Source organism: Heterodontus francisci, chromosome 12 (genome assembly GCF_036365525.1).
Source record: "Heterodontus francisci isolate sHetFra1 chromosome 12, sHetFra1.hap1, whole genome shotgun sequence".
Lineage (NCBI taxonomy): Eukaryota > Metazoa > Chordata > Chondrichthyes > Heterodontiformes > Heterodontidae > Heterodontus > Heterodontus francisci.
In genome coordinates, this window is record NC_090382.1 from 37,781,100 (window position 1) to 37,801,320 (window position 20,221).

At 39.8% G+C, this 20,221-nt stretch overlaps 1 protein-coding gene across 8 annotated transcripts in view; it reads left to right on the plus strand.

The window, feature by feature from the left end:
- LOC137375825 (histone-lysine N-methyltransferase NSD2-like) overlaps positions 1–20,221 on the plus strand; it is a 311,894-nt gene that overhangs the window by 271,168 nt on the left and 20,505 nt on the right. For 6 of the 8 annotated variants that reach the window (XM_068043335.1, XM_068043334.1, XM_068043332.1 and 3 more), the window contains one exon: positions 8,041–19,205. In XM_068043335.1, coding sequence (XP_067899436.1) covers positions 8,041–8,306 — 266 coding nt within the window. In that variant the 3' untranslated portion in view covers positions 8,307–19,205. Of the gene's footprint in view, positions 1–8,040; positions 19,206–20,221 lie in introns of those variants that run through there. The other 2 variants (XR_010976069.1, XR_010976070.1) reach the window with 1 other exon arrangement.

Sequence of the window (20,221 nt, forward strand, 5' to 3'; positions counted from 1 at the left end):
ATATAAACGACATCGATGTGGGGGGTAGGATCAGTAAGTTCGCGGATGACACAAAGATTGGCCGAGTGGTTAACAGTGAGGTGGAGTGTCTTAGGTCACAGGAAGATATAGACGGGATGGTCAAATGGGCAGAAAAGTGACAGATGGAATTTAACACTGAAAAGTGTGAAGTGATACACTTTGGAAGGAGTAATGTGACACGGAAGTATTCAATGAATGGCCTGACACTGGGAAGCTCCGAGGAACAAAGGGACCTTGGCGTGTTTGTCCATAGATCTCTGAAGGCAGCAGGACAGGTTAATAGGGTGGTGTAAAAGGCATATGGGACACTTGCCTTTATCAATCGAGGCATAGATTACAAAAGCAGGGAGGTCATGTTAGAGTTGCACAGAACTTTGGTAAGGCCACAGCTGGAGTACTGTGTGCAATTCTGATCGCCACATTATAGGAAGGATGTGATTGCATTGGAGGAGTGCAGAGGCGATTCACCAGGATGTTGCCTGGGATGGAACATTTAAGCTATGAAGAGAGGTTGGATAGGCTTGGGTTGTTTTCACTGGAGCAGAGAAGACTGAGGGGTGACCTGATCGAGGTGTACAAGATTATGAGGGGCATGGGTGGATAGGGAGCAGCTGCTCCCCTTAGTTGAAGGGTCAGTTACGAGGGGTCACAAGTTTAAAGTGAGGGGTGGGAGGTTTAAGGGGGATTTGAGGAAGAACTTTTTTACTCAGGGTAGTGACAGTCTGGAATGCCCTGCCTGGGAGGGTGGTAGAGGCAGGTTGCCTCACATCCTTTAAAAAGTACCTGGATGAGCACTTGGCACGTCATAACATTCATGGCTATGGGCCAAGTGCTGGCAAATAGGATTAGGTACATAGGTCAGGTGTTTTAATGCATCGGTGCAGACTCGATGGGCCGAAGGGCCTCTTCTGCACTGTATTATTCTGTGATTCTGTGATCCACTATTTCCTCCCTGGCTTCCTTTAACAACCTGGGATGCAATCCATCCGGCCCTGGTGACTTATCCACTTTCAAGGATGTAAGACCCTCTAGTACTTCCTCTCTCATTATGCTTATCGGTTCACACTCCTCTTTAACTGCAATGTTTGCATCAACCCTCTTCTTTGTGAAGACAGAGACAAAAAACTCATTGAGAACCCTGCCCACATCTTCTGCATCCAAGCATAAGTTCCCTTCTACATCATTGATAGGCCCTACCCTTTCCTTTTGCTCTTAATGTACTGATAAAACATCTTCGGGTTTTCCTTGATCTTACCTGCCAATAATGTTTCATGTCCTCTCTTCGCTTTTCTACTTTCCTTTTTTACTTCACCCCTGCACTTTTTAATACTCCTCTAGGCTTTCTAAAGTATTAAGTTTTTTGTGATCATCATAAGCTTTCTTTTTCTGCTTTAAGTTACCCTGTAAGCTTCTAGCTAACCAGGGGGTCTAGATTTGGCAGTACCACCCTTTATCTTTGTGGGGACATGCCTACACTGTGCCTGTAGTATCTCGCTTTTGAATGCCTCCCACTGGTTTGCCACTGATTTTCCTTCAAGTAGCTGTATCCAGTCTACTTCTGCCAGATCACCTCTCAGTTTCATAAAATTTGCTTTCCCCCAATTTAGAACTTTTACTCTTGTTTTATCTTTGTCCTTTTCCATGATTATGCTAAAACTAACTGTATTATGGTCACCATCTCCAAAATGGTCACCCACTGTTAACTTCATCCATTTGCCCAGCTTCATTACCGAAGATTAAATCTCGAATTGCGCCCCCTCTCGTTGGGCTTGTTACATGCTGGCTAAAAAAGTTCTGTTGAATGCAGTAGCCAACACCGCTCGTTAAGAGCCCATTTAGGCCAATTAAAAGTGGCCGACTTGAATTTTCCAGTTGACCTCCAGGAGTCCGCAGGCCATGGGGGCCAGTTTAGGTGCCTGGAGGCTGCCTCTTTGTAGCAGACCGGGGGCCAGTGCTCCAGGCAGGCCTAGAAGCCCTCCCTGTCTGCCTGGGTGCAGGAGCGTTGCAGGCCCCCCTATAGAGAAGCATCCCCCAGTACACCCTGTGAATGGTGGCCTCGCTGCAAGATCCATTTTTTAATTTTAGTTTAAAAAAGTTGAATTGAGACCACCTTTATTTTGAACCACTTCTCCCTTACTTGCCCTCTATTGCAGCCTGCTGCTTTCAAGTTGGAAGGCTTCTGATTGCCACCCCCACCCCCCACCCCCACCCCCACCCCCACCCTCCAGCTTCGAGAGCCCATCTCCAGGCCAATTAAAATCAGGGCCAATGACTTTATCACCCAGGGCAGATCTCTGTTTCTTGCCCCCCTGGCTCTAAATCAGTAATAGTTTCCTTGGGATCTCTAGCATGCTGACTTTCTCTACTGTAAATATTGAAGTAAGGTAATTATTCAGCTTGCCTGCAATTTCCTTTTTTCATTGACACCTTTGCTTCTGGTCACCCTCTTTTTCCTAATGTAATTGTAAAAAATTTTGTTTTGATTTTGATACTCTCTTTTCATCACTCATAACTATCTGCTATGTCACCTTTTGCTGCTCTTATATCTTTCCCAATCGCCAGGATCTGTGCTTTTTTTTTTGCATTCTTACCTCCTTAGTTGTCCATTGCTGTCTTTTCAGCAAGTAGAACTCTTGTTTCTAGAGGTATAAACTGGTCCCTATTACATGAAATTCTTTTTTGAACACCTCCCACTGAACTCTGTCATTTTATCCATTAGCAGATTTGCCAAGTTTACTGTGGGAAATCACTGTCTCATCCCATTGAAGACAGCCTTACATAAATCTAGAATTTTAGTAGCTGCTTCACATTTCTTCCTTTCAAAACTGTGTTGATCATATTATGAGCATTATTAGATAAATGTTCACACACAGTTAGGTTAACTAAATCTGACATATTGTTTTAGAAAACTATCCTGGACATACTCAAGAAGTTCACAACCATTCTGACGTGTACTCATCTGCTTATCCCAATCTATATGAAAATATAAAATCCCCCATTAAAACCACTCTACCTTTGCTACATGCTTGTCTAATCTCAGCAATTATACAAGCTACCACTTCACCGCTACTACCAGGGGTGCTATATACAACTCCCGCTACAGTCTTAAACCCTTTTCTATTTCATAATTCTACCCATAAAGTCATGCTTTACATAATATTGCATGAAAAAGGTGTGGTTTATCAGGTAACGAAGCTTGCTTGGCTGCACCAGCCAAGATGCTACCAACCATGTTGCAGACATTGTCACATCACAATGGCGATGGGGAATGCTTTTCACAGAATCTTGGTCAGCTGAAAGCTGGAGTGGAGACTGCCATCTGCTCTAACATGCTCACGTGCACCATAGGGTTGTCCTAGCTGTTGGCAGTACTGGTCAGCTGTGGCCTCAAGTCCCGCCTTCACCTCCTTTCAGGCATGCTACATGTGGGCTTAAGGGGACAGTGCAATGGAGGTTCTCTTCACAGCCACTACAAAATCATTTCAATTTCACCACTCTTTAAACAGGTTTGGGTATTGAGCTACTCTGTAACATTCACCTTGATCATTTTGTTTCCTTTGCCGTTTTTCTGTCACTTCATAATCTTCCGCCCCTACAAATGGGCTGAGATACCTATTGAGATTCATCAAAGGCTTTCTGAATTTTTGTCCCACTATTGTGACACTTCCCTTTAATTGTCCCTAACCCTATAATTGTCACCCTGTTTTATTCGCCAACCACATTCATACTCCCGAGACTCATCTGCATCTGTAGTGCTGTGAATAATAATACAAATTAACTTACCCCAGCGAATTGAAAGCTATTATGTGTTGCTTTGTAGATTATATGTTGCTATATTTTCCAGGATAGACTGTTGCCTTTCCCAAGATAGTCACTCACTCTTTAGGCCAACCTGTTTCTTTTTTTTTTAGAGATACAGCACTGAAACAGGCCCTTCGGCCCACCGAGTCTGTGCCGACCATCAGCCACCCATTTAGACTAATCCTATACTAATTCCATATTCCTAACACATCCCCACCAGTCGCTATATTTCCCTACCACCTACCTATCCTAGGGGTAATTTATAATGGCCAATTTACCAATCAACCTGCAAGTCTTTGACATGTGGGAGGAAACCGGAGCACCCGGAGGAAACTCACACAGACACAGGGAGAACTTGCAAACTCCACACAGGCAGTACCCGGAATTGAACCCAGGTCGCTGGAGCTATGAGGCTGCGGTGCTAACCACTGCGCCGCCCAAGTGCTCATCCAGGTACTTTTGAAAGGATGTGAGGCAACCCGCCTCTACCACCCTCCCAGGCAGGGCATTCCAGACCGTCACCACCCTCTGGGTAAAAAAGTACTTCCTCAAATCCCCCTTAAACCTCCTGCCCCTCACCTTAAACTTGTGACCCCTCGTAACTGACCCTTCAACTAAGGGGAACAGCTGCTCCCTATCCACCCTGTCCATGCTTTTCCATGTACTATTTCCAGATCATACCTTCGGTTCTCATTGTTTTCTTCATCTCTTTAGATTTTCTTTGTTCTTTTATGCTGCTGTGTAATCTGAATCAGTGCCTTGCTGTAGAAATACTAACGATCCCATTCTCATGCTTCTCTCTGTGCTGGCCTGACTTGTGCCTCACTATTCGCTATCTCCTTCAATGTTATGAATTATGGAAGTGCTAATATCTAGTAAGACATTGAAACACATCACCACAGTATTGAGCTACATAATCTCTGCAAACAAATGTTTTTTTAAAATGAAGTCAAGGAAAAGTACTAATAACTACGATACACAATTTACATCATATTCTTTATGTTTAGATGTTATTTTATTTTAGAGATGCAGCACCGAAACAGGCCCTTCAGCCCACCGAGTCTGTGCCGACCAGCAACCACCCATTTATACTAATCCTACATTAACCCCATATTCTCTACCACATCCCCACCATTCTCCTACCTACACTAGGGGCAATTTATAATGGCCAATTTACCTATCAACCTGCAAGTCTTTGGCTGTGGGAGGAAACCGGAGCACCCAGCGGAAACCCACGCAGACACAGGGAGAACTTGCAAGCTCCGCACAGGCAGTACCCAGAACAGAACCCGGGTCGCTGGAGCTGTGAGGCTGCGGTGCTAACCACTGCGCCACTGTGCCGCTCTAATGTTCATTCTCTTTAAAGCAGATTACACAGCCACCCCTCTTGTTCACCCTTTAAACTTGTATGCTGTACATCACTTGTCCTGTAGGCTTCGACCAAACCTTAGTTTCAACTTTTTTTCTGATTGACGGCTGTTTGGAAATGCTTTTGTTTTTATAATTTTGTTCATGTTAAATTAAGAATTAGTTCTGTTGGCATCTCTGTTCAAAATCATTAGAGTTTAGTTCAAAACAAAGCCCAATATACAATGGAGTTGAGCAGAATCCTTGACCAAAAATCATTCTTATTGATCCAAACTTTTTAAAGGGACAGTGTCCTTAAGTATTTTTTTATTCAGCTTGCACGGAATGACAATTCTAATTTGTTTGTAGATGTTGATCTTCACGCAAAGAATGAGCAAGGCTATACTTGTAGAGGATGATGTAACATTTTTACAGTACACTACTATGAATATAGTGAAATACATGCATCCTCTTCAATTTTTTTCCTGAAAACTTAAAGAATGGTGCTTAATTAAAAGAATTAAGTCATTTGGCTGAATTTTAAGGTGCCCTCGATGTTGGGATCTGTGGTGGGGGTCCTGAAGATGGCCCCACATGAGTCCCGCCACGCACCTCGACAACAGCAGGGTCCGGCCCAATTGTCCAGCAGTGGCGGACACCGTGGCGACCACCCCGCCGCTCAGCACCACAATTACCATATGCAAATGAATAAAATTAATAGATTTGCATATACTTACCCTTAATCTTGATGGTCCACCGCAATCTTTGGCCCGGTGGCCGGCACTCCCACACCTTCGGATCCCCATCCAGAGAAACGAGGTGCCACACTGGTGGGGAGGAGGGAGGAGGTAAGAGTATCAGTGCGGGGAGGGTAGGGGGGGCTGTGGACGAGGTCAAATAAACATCATGGGTGTAGGGGATGGTGGGAAGGGTTGTACTTTAAACTTTATGCAGTTTGGGGGGGGAAGATCAGACGTTACAGGTAAGTGTTTTGGAGGCGAAGGGCAAATAGTTAATTTAATTGTTATTGTGGGGGTGTGGGAGAGAGGCAAAAGAAATGTGTCATGACCAGGTGAGAAAGGGGTCTAAGGTTCCCCCCCCAGCCTTCACCAGGTCTTACCGTAACAGGAGGGTTTTAATTTTTTTAAAACACCCTGTTTTAGCTCCCCCTTGGTGAATCCTTGTTCACCGCTTTCCAATTATAAGGCAAAGAAACCAGCACAAACAGGTTTTCTTAGGTTTAAAGAAGAAAGGTTGAAATTTATTAAACTTAAACTCTTAATTCGGTTAATGCCTATGGATACATGAGGCGCCCACGCTAGCATAACGCGATACACACAAGCAGATAGAGACAGAAAAGAGCAGAAGAAAAATAAAGTGGAAAAGTTTGAGGCAATCTCTGGAGAGGGTTTTTGTTACGGTTCTTCAAGCTCATTCTTGAGTCCTTGATTGTAGGTAGATATTGCTTTTTTTTGGGGCCCCGTATTCTTCTTAAACCTTGTTCGCTGTAGGAGAATTTTCTCTCTTGGGATTCATGTGTCTTCAGTGGATTTGGAGTTCTGTGAGAAAGAGATGGAGAGCCAGACAGGAGAGGTCTTTTCAGTCCAGGAGCAAACAGACACATTTGAGTTCAAACTGTACAATTCAGAAAAACCCAGGTTGCCAAGCAGGTTAGTCATGTGACTAGCTGGTCTGACCACGTCTGTTTGTGGATTCTCTGGTCTTAGCTGACCCTGGAATGTCTCATACACACAACACCTGGTGCTCAAAGTCTATTGTGGGTTAAATTGGAGCAGGGAATAGACCCTTTGTCCTTCCAAGCACTGGCTGTTAGTATGCAAAAAATGTTTTTCCAGCCAAGGGCCTGGTGATTTTTTTTAACAAGTCCTTTCTTCGCTTCAACAACAGTTTGAAATTTAATGTCCATATGGCAAAATTAATATGCCTCATTCTTGGTAGGTGGGGGTCCAGCATGACAAATGTATTTATTTAATTTTATTCAATCTGTCTTTAAATATTTAAATAAGCCGGTAGGGCTGACAGCCCTTTAAAAATAGCGTCAGCGCCTGCGCATAGGCAGCTGATGCCATTGCCGGGGACGGACATCTGCCCCCCCCCCCCCCCCCCCCCCCGCCACGTGAAGCGGCGGGGTGGCCCACCTCGGCTAATTAAATGAGCCGCTGCACTTGAGATTGCGGTGGCTCTTCGGCCTGCCCGTCCAGCCCATTGTCTTCATGGCAAGTTTACAGTTTGTCCTTCAAGATAACTATCATTATTCCAGTAGGAGCGAAACAAAACTGTTCCTGTGCTTGCTGAAATAAAACCAAAGTGCTGGAAGAAGTCATATGCTTGCTGACCTTCACTGGTCTTTATCTTAAAATCACCCTTGTTTTTTTCAATTCCCTCCGTGGCCTCACCCTACCAATCTGTATAATCTCCTTCAGCCCTATAAGCCTTCAAGATCTCTGTATTGCTAAAATTCTGGCCTCTTGCACATCCCTAATTTTAATCACGCTACCAGTGGTGCCATGCTTTCAGCTGCCTTGGCCCTAAGCTCTGGAATTCCCTCCCTAAATTTTTCACCTCTCTACTTCTCTCTCTTTTAGGATACTCTTTAAAATCTACCTCTTTGATCAAGCTTTTGGTTATCTCTCCTGATTTCTCCTTCTGTAGCTCAGTGTTGAAAAATGTCAAAATGTTATTCATATTACTCTTGTTAAGCCATTTTGGGACGTTTTTCTATATTAAATGCACTATATAAATAGAAATTGTTGGTTTGTTGTGCTATTACTCTTGGTACACATCATGTTGAGAAATGTGCCTTCCTGCATAAGATTTCTGATCATTTTTCCTGTTATGTTTTGTCAATAGGTAAATGGGAATGTCCATGGCATCAATGTGATGTGTGTGGAAAAGAGGCTGTCTCTTTCTGTGAGCTGTGCCCCAGTTCTTTCTGCATGGATCACAGGGACGGAGCGCTCTTCATCTCCAAACTAGATGGCCGACTTAGCTGTAATGAACATGATCCATGTGGCCCTGTTCCTTTGGAACCAGGAGAAATCAGAGAGATTATGCCACCACCTAGCAAACATGTGTTACAGACCTTGCAACCATCAGATTCCACACACATTCGGTGAATGGAGTGTCCATTTATGGTTTGCCTCTGACAGGAGCTTTGTTAAGAAAAGTGAAAAGCTGCCTTCATTTCAGTAGAAGACAGATATTCAAAATGAATGTGAGTGTGCGTGTGTGTCTGTTGTATACATATGGGTGGAGTCAACTTAGTTCACCGATGCAAGATGCATAATTCCTGGGTACTTATAGGTTATTCATACTGAGTAAAATGAACTTGAACAGGTTGAAAATTGAACCACATGCTCTTCTTCCCAATATCCTTAGCATAGCTATACTTGGATTTATACCTGGGACACACAACTGGCATGCTCAGGTCCACACAAGAATTCCAGTTAAATCTACTGCAAGGCCAGTTATTTTCTGACCTCAGTAAACCTAGTTATATGTAGATTTTTATTGTGATGTTCACGAAATACAAGATTAGCAAATTCATCTAGCATGTTGCTGACGTTGAATACTTAATCTAGTTCCACACCTAGAAGTAGGTGATCACTGAAAGGAGTAGTTGCTATGTGCTATAATGGATGCACCTTGTGGGCTTGTAAGTTCAGTTCATTGAATAAGTCTGCTTCTTCCGAGCACTTGTTCAACGATAACCTAATAGCAAGCCTTCATTTAAATTGATAAATGAACATCAATATATATCTGTGAATGAATCATTGCCCGGGAAGTGGATGTTACAATGTGTTGGAATATTGTCATTTCACCTCCAGAACAGTTCAAATACAATCCAGCTAGAATGAATGAGGGTATCTATATCTTACATGGAATAAGGGTTTGTGGTTTATTAGACCATCGTCCTCTCCCATCTAGTACCTGGTCGTGAAACTAGCTCGGGACACAGTGAGTCATACAAAATGAATTTGAGCACACAAATCAAGATCTGAATGAAATCGTCTCTGAATTCAGCATTAATTTTTGATCATAGAACCCACCGGATAGAGTCTGTTGCAAATGGAACTGCAACACGGGTACACTGCTTTGTGTTCGACCTGGGCCATACCTAACCTAGATGTGCATGAGGCAAAACAAGAAAATGTGTTTGCTGGTGCTATCGGGTCTCATTCAGATGAGCACACATTTACAAAATAAATGTTAGCTATAGAGAAAATTATTTTTTTAAATGTTGGTGGGAAGTTTAGCTGAGCTACTGCATGCTGACAAAAACCACAGCCTTAGTGATCAGACAACATGATTTATCTGCTAAGGTGATATTTATTTCTTTGATAGTTTCACACTATATGTTTGGTGTGTTTCATGGAGTTGTGTTGACTCAGCTTGCTTCAATCAAACTAGCCAGTTGATAGTGAAGGCATGTGCCACTTAACTGGAGAATTTTACAGTCAGCCTTTAAAATGTTGATCTCAAAAGTCACTATCAGTGTTTTTTTTAATAATGCGATAACATTCAATTTGTTGTTTTTGGTTATACATTTGTTTTATTTTCAGCGTCATTTTAAATCATTTCAACTCTGACATGTTCAAGATGGTCCAACATTTTAAGAAATTACATTTTATTGGAGTGTAGCTGCATTCTGTTCACTAGCTCCACCTTCTGGAAGTAAGGCAAACAAACGTTGGACTGCAGTAAATAAATTAAGGAAAATTTTGTCTTCCAAAATCCTAAGAATCTGTCGGGGGGGAAAATGTCAGTAGACCTTTAACAAAAGGAAGGCAATCCTCTAATTTGGTATTTAAATAATTGGGTTATTAGTTCAACAGAGCTCTGTAGTCAAAGTCAGTCTGGTGGTCCACCAAGCCTTTCTGAATGAACTTAAATTCCATTATCTTTTTGACTCATTGACTCATTTGAAACTACAGTGCCACATGATCTTTTAATCATAAATCACCAGCTTTTTTAAATTAATAGTTTGACTTTGACATCTTGCAACATTGTGTAAATCTTATGATGGTGTTTGTTCTGATAAGATTTCTGCAGTCCCAAGGAGCATGATTCCCAGGGGTGACTGACTGAGTGAATGACTATTACATTAATCTCCTCCAGTAGTTCTATTATTCCTAGGAATAACTCTACCCAGTGAAGTTACTGGATATGACGGACACAATCCTTCTAGGATTTAATAATTCCACAATTCATTGTTCAAATTAACCTTGCAATTTAAAGTTAACTATTGGAGCGGTGTAGTGGATTAGATACCTTGAAATCAAGTTTCAGATGTAGCTTAGAGTGATGGGGTGAAAGTCTTCTGTCAGTTGATCATAAACGGTCTAAATTAATGTTTGGGCAGTCTCATTTCAGTTTTTGGCAGCTATTACACAATATTGTCCCTAATTCAGTACTAATTGGCAGTGTTGCTCAAAAGGCTAAAAGATGTCAGATGGAAAAATGTTACACTGGCGAAGTAAGTATTCTGAAGTGTGGCTGTAGCACATTGTAAGACTTAACAATGGTAACTTTATTCTGCAACTTATCATCCAATACCTGACCTGGGACTGCTCAATGCTAGGTCCCCATTCCTCATAACTAACTTCCCACTTATTGACGATTGCAACAAAAAGTAACAATAGCCTTTGTATTTAGTTAGTCCAAGCAGAGAATGGTTTGTTTAGGCATGGATATGTGTTCAGCTGTTCAGTAAAACTCTAGTTTTAAAAAATGTAGCATTCACTGCTCAATGCAGCAGCAATTGGAATTCATATTTCCCTACCTACCTACATATTCTAAGATCAGCAGGGTGTTATACTGAATGATTCCTGCTGGAAAGATGTTCACTGAACTAAAATTCTACTAGTCATTGGCTTGCCTTGATGTTTGGTATTCTAGTATGTGCCAGATTTGTAACTTTTTTACTATTGCATTGGATGTATTTACACTAGCATTGTGATAATAGTGGACCTATTCACAAAATAGTAGTGATGCAAATGCACTTGCATCAAAGATATTCATTTGAAAATAATAAATTTTTTAAAATAAATTTAAAGTGTGCTAGTTGTTGCATCCAGTTCAAGTTGCAGATGTACTTTCGTTCTAAAGTTCAAGCTAATGTGCAGTTCTTAACAAGTTTCTCAAAAGTACTACTCTATATTTTCTGCTTTAGCTGCCACCTTTACTTAAACACGAATTGAGCCAGCCACACACAGACCTCTCCATGATTCAACTGCCAACAGAAAACTGCTGAACCCTTGGGTATAACACATTGCCCTGTTATTTCCTCTGTGAGGATAGTTACCCTGCACTGCTATGAGCTAACTCATACAATAGCTAGGGCAAGAATGGTGATGCTAATCTTGAGTCTCACTTATAAGTTGACAGCTAACTACAAATTTGTGAAGAAAATATCTTAACATTACGCTACTCCCCCTGTCACAGATACTTAACATGTATTATCAAAACAAAATTGCTGCTCCCCAAATAGGTCAGTTGGTTAAAATGGTGAGGAACTGAGCCATCCGAAGCAAGGAGGTCCTGGCTTTGAACTCTGGTTGTTACAAGTCAACTGATCTTAGCTGGGAGGGTGGTAGAGCACCATTTTTCTGCAGCACCTCAGGTTAGGGAGGAGCATATTGACCAGGTTCCAATTCCTGATCGTTATCGAACAGTTCTTTCTAAAGGTTCTTGTGCCTGGCCAGTGGTGATTATAGAATCAGGTTCAAAGCTGATGATCCTTGTGGTTGAACATCCTGCTGAAACTCGCTTCCTAGTCACTGACATCATGATTGGCCACTTGGACAAGGTACTGTAGGGTATCAGTGTCTATGGATGGAATAAAACTGGTATTTTTTTAAGTAAGGAAAATACATTTTTACATATTGATAACTATAAAAAAAAGTACCTGCAGTACTTTTCCTGACTCTGGATACTTTCCAGTAGCAACCTGGATGGGAAAAAATGCTAATCTGAATGATTATCAATTAATGAATTTACCCTATAATCTTAGGCAGTTGATCACTCCTGCAAAAGAAACTAGCCTTCTTATCAGCTGAGGCTACGGGAGGATGCTCAGTGATGAGCAGATTTAGCTATACATATTCAAAGATTAACTAGTACTTGACGTCACCCTAAGTTTTTTCCTGACTTGTGTCTTGAATTCATATGTTAAAGATTGGCACCCATTGTTGTACCTGTTTCCTATATATCTCTATATGGCTGTTTAGAGATCCAAGTAGCTATCTGTGTGGTGCTAGTTGTCACTGATAATCCTATATTGCCTTCATTTTAACCATGTGAGCTTGTTCTCTAAGTAGTTAGAACAGGTCTTTAAGACCTGGATTACAACACTAATACAGAAAGCATATCGACAAATATTAAATAGAGGGTGCAAAAGAAATACTATGTGTATTTTTTACACTGCTGTTTTAAATTTCATATAATGAGAGGATAGTAAAGTGGGTCAGTAACTATTTAAATAGTTTTTTTAACTACTTAAGTACTTTTCTTCAAGCAAATTTGGTACTGTTTATATTTGTCATTTGAGAAAGAGTTAGAAACCCATGGTTAATGTTTGTAAATTGGAAATCTTGTTTTCATTTTAAAGAACTTTTGATAGCAACTTTAATGCTGATGTTGTGGGAATGCATTTGGTCCTTATTATAGTATCATCAGTTGTGGAACAATGTAAGTTATGATCTCACCTACTGATTTGGATCCCAAACGCAGATATTGAAATTTGATATCTTGGGAGTTTTTACTTGCTTGTCCTGAGTCAGAAATTTCTCATTTTTTATTCATGGAAACTACTTAGACTGAGCGCTAAAACAGTCACAGCTCTGGTAACATTCGCAATGCATACTTACCTTGAGCTTCCATGTTCAGTATGGATCATGAATTAACCATATTCATATGGACTGTTTTAAATGGAATTTATTTAGGTAAATATTAAAAGGAAAGCAAACAGCTGCAAGGAAAGACAGGTAAGAATAATTGGAATTTGAAGCTTTCTGGATGCAAACATTAGAGGTTCTACAATGCTGAAATAACCAAATACAGCATTGCTATTCTTCATGCAGATAAGGTTATGGTTATTTCCTGGGAAATTAAATACATTTATGAATAGTCCATGTTAATGTACTATGCATATACCAAGAAGGATTTTTCTTTCTTATTGCGTATCTAGATTCTTAAAAGTAGAACTGATGCTCTGCAGAACACTACTGTTACTGGCCAAAAGGTTTACAATGTGAAAAAGGTATATCAAATTATACCGATCAAATATACCTGATTTAACTCTCTGTTTACACTGGACCAGTTGATTGCAGCCAAGGCTGGACTTGGAGAGCTACAACTAAAATGAATGTCCTTGGGCTAAGGAGAGTAAAGTTCAGTCAGGGTTCTAGCTTTGGGTCACTATCATGTGACCCCTGTGAGTTATCATGCGATTGAGCTAGGGCTTGGATATAACCTGTATAGTTAACTGGACTGCCAGAAGTCACTGTCTAGACGCACAAGTGAAGAATGACCTTTGGCCAAGATATAGAACGGCTATCTGTGAACTGCACTTGAGCAAGAGCTGTCGCCTTCAGGCAAAGAAGAAAAAATAAACAATCCATAAATTTCTGACTAAAGGTCATTAAGCTGAACCATTAACCTTACATTTCTCTCTCCACAGATACTGTCCGACCTATTGTTTCCAGCGTTTTATTATTAATTTCAGATTTCTCGTATCTGCACTGATTTGCTTTTTGTTTCACATAGTGATTAGCTTTTCGATCCAGCAATCTTTAGAATTTCTTCTGGGTCAGCATTGTAAGTTTATTTCCATTTTCACTGAGATGTGTTCCACTCACTTACTCTCACATTTTCACTCACCCTCTGTTATCTTCACATTTATTGTTCATTTTCTCTGGATTTATCCCTTCCTTCCAGACTAGTTACTATAATAATTCTCTCTTTTAAATGTTTCATGCACTCATTCTGAAATTAATCAACTTGATAACTGATAAGATCGATTTTTGAGAACATTTGCAACTAATTTTTAAAATTTAATTTGAAAGATAGACAGATTATTTCTGCCATTATAATTAATTGCACATGTTCACAATTGGCCTTCCATCTACAATAAATATCCTGAGTACATTTAAGGCTCTTCACTTTCATTTTGCTAAGAGCTAAGTTTCAGCAACTCACTGCTTCACCATTTTTTTTTCTCGTTGCTTTTTTCACAGTCAGCTTTCTCCTGTCCTAAGTTACCTTGCCAGACACAGTACTATGAGCACCTTCATTTTTTTGTCCAAATATATTTCACTTATTAGCCTTGACATTCGAACATCAGTAGGAAAATATAATCTTGGTGATATATCACCAGTGGCGCAGTGGTTAGCACCGCAGCCTCACAGCTCCAGCAACCCGGGTTCAATTCTGGGTACTGCCTGTGTGGAGTTTGCAAGTTCTCCCTGTGACCGCGTGGGTTTTCGCCGGGTGCTCCGGTTTCCTCCCACAGCCAAAGACTTGCAGGTTGATAGGTAAATTGACCATTGTAAATTGCCCCTAATGTAGGTAGGTGGTGGGGATATGGTAGGGAATATGGGATTAATGTAGGATTAGTATAAATGGGTGGTTGTTGGTCGGCACAGACTCGGTGGGCCGAAGGGCCTGTTTCAATGCTGTATCTCTAAATAAATAAATAAAATCAGTGGAGCCTATTCCCATTCTATATAACATACACATATAGCAGGAATCACTAGATAACAATTAGAAGTGATGACCCTGGATTATGTCCCAAAATCAGAGACAGGAAGTGCTTTGAGACATCTGAGGCTGTGTTAGAATGTTGTATAAAAGCAAGTTACTTCCTTTCCTTCAGGACACTGAACCAATTGTACATCAAGCCAGTGCCTGAGCCTCTGGATAGGCACTGACTAGAAATCAAATTTGGATACTGCCTGCTCTGTTTTTCTTCCAAATATTGAAAAATCAAATTGTTACAATCACTGCCAACTTCATATGGGAATACACTTTAGTGAGTAGTTACTGATTGCTCTGAACAACAAAAAATACAGGACTCATAAGCTGTAATTTTCTTTCAGGAGTTTGAACATGAGAGCCATTGTTTTAGTTTTTATTGAATAAGTCCAGGCAGGTTTATAAAAAATACTGTAATTAAACAGTGATACTAATGGTAATTCTGTATCCTCAAATTACTGATGTAAAATGGAGTTGTCCCCTGTAGACACTGTTTATAATGCTGCCATACAAAAGCATATTTAAAAAGATACTGGTTTATCAAGGTTGCTAATAGTTCCCTATAGTAATAGTAAGGGATCTATAAACGATAAGTGTTATAGTGAAGACTGGTATATCAGAATATGGTTATGCAAAGGCTGTTCTATATGGTTTTGGTATTTGTGAAGAAGTCATTAAAAGGTTCAGTATATTCAGTTTATAAAGTATCAGGAGATCTTCTGTACTTGGATATTGTTTTAGTAGATTATTTAACTTGTTTATGCCATGGAAGTAAAATTTAGATTAATCAGAATCCAGTCTAAAATTCTCAATCTAGTTTTGAACAAAGACTTTTGAGCCCATTTGAACCCCTCCTTCCAGGATACCAACCCTACTGCCTTCCGATAACAGCATCTAGCTGTTTCTTAAATGACACCAGTGTTCAGACTTCAGTTACACCTAGGGACAATCTTTTCTAGATGATGAAGTAACAACTGATGGAGTTCAAGGATGTGGGGTAATTATATTCTAATTGAAACTAAGCAAGAATAGGTCCAGATTTGTTCCATGTGAAGTCTTATCCTTCCCATAAGGTAGAAGAAATCATGTTCGGCATCTTGAGATACTTATATAAAGAGGTACACCTGGTTCACTTGCAAAAATTAGATTCTAATCATTCTCCTAGTCCACCCAGCATTCTAGTGTGAGTGCAAAGCACTTCTAATGAAATTACTTGGACTTGGATCATTGAGATTTGAACTGAATTTAGATTGTAATTTGAATCAAAGTGCTACTTAATGTCACTTGAAAGAAATTAGGATTTTCTTATTTTCACAAGCGCAAAGCACTCGTTGAGGGAAGGTTTATCATACTGCCTTACGGAGTGGAAGGAAGCAGAAACTTACCTTAGGACTGTGGATATTCTGATGTTTAAACCACTAGCACATTCGCTGATGTGCTGCCTCCTGCAGACTGCCTGCAGAGGGTGGTGTCATGGCACAAATATGGAATGGTCACAGTGCAGTTCAAAAAGTCTCCAGAGAGGGCCTTTTGATTTTTCTATCTGTAATTATTTAGCTTATCATTGGTTTGTTATATATACCTCAATTCAAAGGATGATACCTACTAGTATATTAAATCTAAAACTTAGTATTTATCTAAATGAACCATTGTTTAGTAGAAACACAGTATCAGAAATATCTGCAGTTGCATGCTGTTCTACTATTGTGAAGTGCTTTAAAAGACGACAAGTTTAACAGGAGCCTTCATTAGCTGCATGATCTGCACTGCAGTGGTATTACATGCTGTTCCTGGCTTTAGGAAGATGCAGACCAGTGGCACTAAGTTATAATTGTTGGCTCCTAACTGCTTTACAGACGAGTGAAAGCAGAACTTTTTCCATGTGCCGATCTCTGCTAACTGTTGTTGAAATATGGATGAAAGTTTAGCGTGAAGCTGTCTTGACAGCTCCTTGCTAACATGAAACTTTGAAAAGTTATACTGTGGTCTGTGTGAAGCCTGCAACCACTTCCTCAAGGTGGTCAACTACCTGAAGTCAAATTTTGAAATCTCACCACTTTGGTTGCAGTTGTACAGAATATTTTGTGTCGCTGAGGTTGTTAACCAAAGTGCAAAATGTGCAACATATCTGCCTAGCAAGAGTAGATCTGGAAACAAAGCTATTGAGGATCCCATCTCCCTGGAACAGGTTCTTGATTGAGCAGATATAAAAGTAATGATTCACTTTAGTGTGTATTACGTATGGTGATATTGTAGATATTATCTTGGAGTTTGATTTTTTTTAGTGTGAAGACATCTTCTGATTCATAATGTGTTACTGGTTAATTCTCAGTAAATTAAAAGCAGACTATAGTAGATCTTTTACATGGTTCATATAAACAGTTGTAGGATGATTTGCCCAGCTGGTCAAAGAGGAACTCTGACCGAATGATGATGTGAATATGCTGAAACTTCACTGCATTTTAAAAATGAGCACAACTAGCCTTGGAAAGGAAATAGCAAAAGCTCATGCTCCTGATCGCTATTTAATGATTCCTGCTAGAAAGTGTGTGTGTGTATGTGATGTATATGTATAGTATGTGTGTGTTTGTGTATATAAACATATTTTATATATATATATTTATTTATATATATATATATATAATATATGTATGCACAGAAGGCTGTTTTAAGATTTGATGAATGACCATTTGGACAAGGTATCAGAGGGCTGTCAGCACCCATGGTGCCATACTTAAGCAAACATCAGCAGCATCAAGAAAGAAATGGAGAAAATGTGCATTTAGCTGATACCCGAAGTTGTGTGTAATTGAACAGGAGGAGGTTTGGTTGTGAGGATCTCATTGCGATTTTACTCTGCAGAAGCTGTGAACAAGAGTAAGTTGCATCACTTCCTATGATGGATGAGTATTTTACTGTAACTGTTTCTTGTATACATATGTTTTACACTGGTGCTTATTATCTTACACAAAGTAACAACATTTAGTGACTTGAAGGAGTATGGGAAGCTGAAACATTTAAAAAAAAAAGCATTTACCAATTGTGTTCTGTCATAAACACTTCCCATAACTGGGAGTAGCTGGTCAGTATTTCTGGAACTTGTGTGATTTTCCTCCCTCATCTTCATGTAAAAAGTTGCTAAAGAATTTCCTGCCTTTGATTAGAACTGATGCAACAGCTGCCTGTGACAGCTGTGAGGTGTGCCTTCTTGGTAGCTGCTGTCTGAATATCTCAGCAATATTTACAAATCTGTAAGCAAGGAAGCATACTTGTACCCTTGACCCCATTGAAGATGGATTGCATATTGCTATGGAAATCGTTAACAATAAACAGTTTTACAGGATTTTCAAATTGGTAGGTGGGGAATCTTGGCAGAGGATTTGATCTTAAAGGACCACTAGATTGAACATTTTGGCCTTGATTAGGACCATTTTGGATAGTTGAATATACTATAATGGAGGGCTAGTACAGAAAATGTACCATAGGCAAAGTTTTACCTTTATTGAGCTACAATGTATTACAGTCATTCACTTTCATTCCAGTCTTGGAATGAGGGTATTACTTCATGTAATTAAGATTTATCTTAGTGCATAAATCAACAGCACATGCTGTTAGGAATAGCCCCATTAATTACAAAACACATAACACTGGATTTAAAGTGCTGAATATAGTGGACTGAAAAAGGCCATTTGACACCCCAAGTACTGCCTGTCAGAATGCAGTATCTTATGAGCTGTATTGTCTGCGCAACTTGCTCAATAACTATTGTTTGGGCTGTACATTAATCAATGCTCAGTATACGTTTAATTGTTGCTTTATTGTGACTGTATGGCTTTGTAGTCAAGTTTTACAATCTGCCTTTAAGGCCTGTTTTAAAGGCCAACAGATTTCTGGTGGGAAAGGCATTATTTTAAATAATTCGTTCTTTTAGATGTCAGCCAGAAATATATTAAACCAAATCATGTTCCATAGTGAGGGATGTGTTCAGTGGTTAAATAACTGTTCATAAGCAAGGCTGTCCTGTGAAACGACCAAAATAATGTAGATCTGTATTTGTACATGGTGAAAAAGAAGTCAGAGAATAAAGGTTACATTTACTGAAACTTAAAAAGTTTGTTGCTGTTTGCTATCTACTGTTCTTTGATTTAACTTTTTTACACTGTTTTGGTTTTAGTGCCATAAATCAAAGTATAAAATACAGTTCCTAAATGTTGGTGCTACTCCTTTTCTGAAATTATAACCACCTAAAAACATCTCTTCCCTTTGCTCTTCAAGCCTCGACATATACACTTTGTAACACAGCTCCCATATTCTACTCAACAGAGTTTTTCATCTGGGCCAAAATCAAAGAAACGAGGTGTACAAAATAACAATAAAGCTATATATAACTCAATAAAATAGAATACTTAACTCATATTTTATAGGGACACATTTGAAATATTGTGCACAGATTTGCGTACTAGACCCATGAGTCTGTTCTGCCATTCAATGAGGTCATGGATGATCTGTGACCTAATTCCACCTGTGCCCCATATCTCAATACTTTTGGTTAACATAAATCTAACAATTTCAGATTTAAATTAACAATTGACCCAACATCAACTGCTGTTTGCGGAAGAGAGTTCCAAACTTCTACCCTGCTTTGCTCTAGAGAGGTTTCAAACTTCACTCCTGAAAGACCTGGCTTTAACTTTTAAGCTATGTCCCCTCAACCTAGACTCCCCAACCAGAGTAAATAGTTTCTCTCTATCTCTCCTATCAGTTTTCCTTAATAGCTTGAAAATTTGGATCAAATCACCCCTTAACCGTCTAAATTCCAGGAGAACAACCCTAATTTGTGTAATTTCTCCTCGTGATTTAACCCTTGGAGTCCAGGTATCATTCTGGTAAATTACACTGCACTCCTTCCAAGGCTAATATATTCTTCCTAAGGTGTGGTGCCTCGAACTGAACACAGTATTCTAGGTGCAGTCTGACTAGGGTTTTGTACAGCTGTGGCATAACTTCTACCCCCTTGTATTCTAGCATTGTAGCTATAAATGTGAGCATTTCATTAGCCGTTAGATTATTTTCTGTACCTGTCCATGACATTTTAATGATCTATGTATGAGTCCCTAAGTCTCTTTGGACCTCCACTACTTCTAGCTTTTCACCACTTAGAAATTACACTGATCTGTCCTTTTTAGGTCCAAAGTGGATCACTTCACACTTGCCTATACTGAAATCCATTTGCCACAGTTTGCCCTTTCACTTAATCCATTAATATCTCTTTGTAATT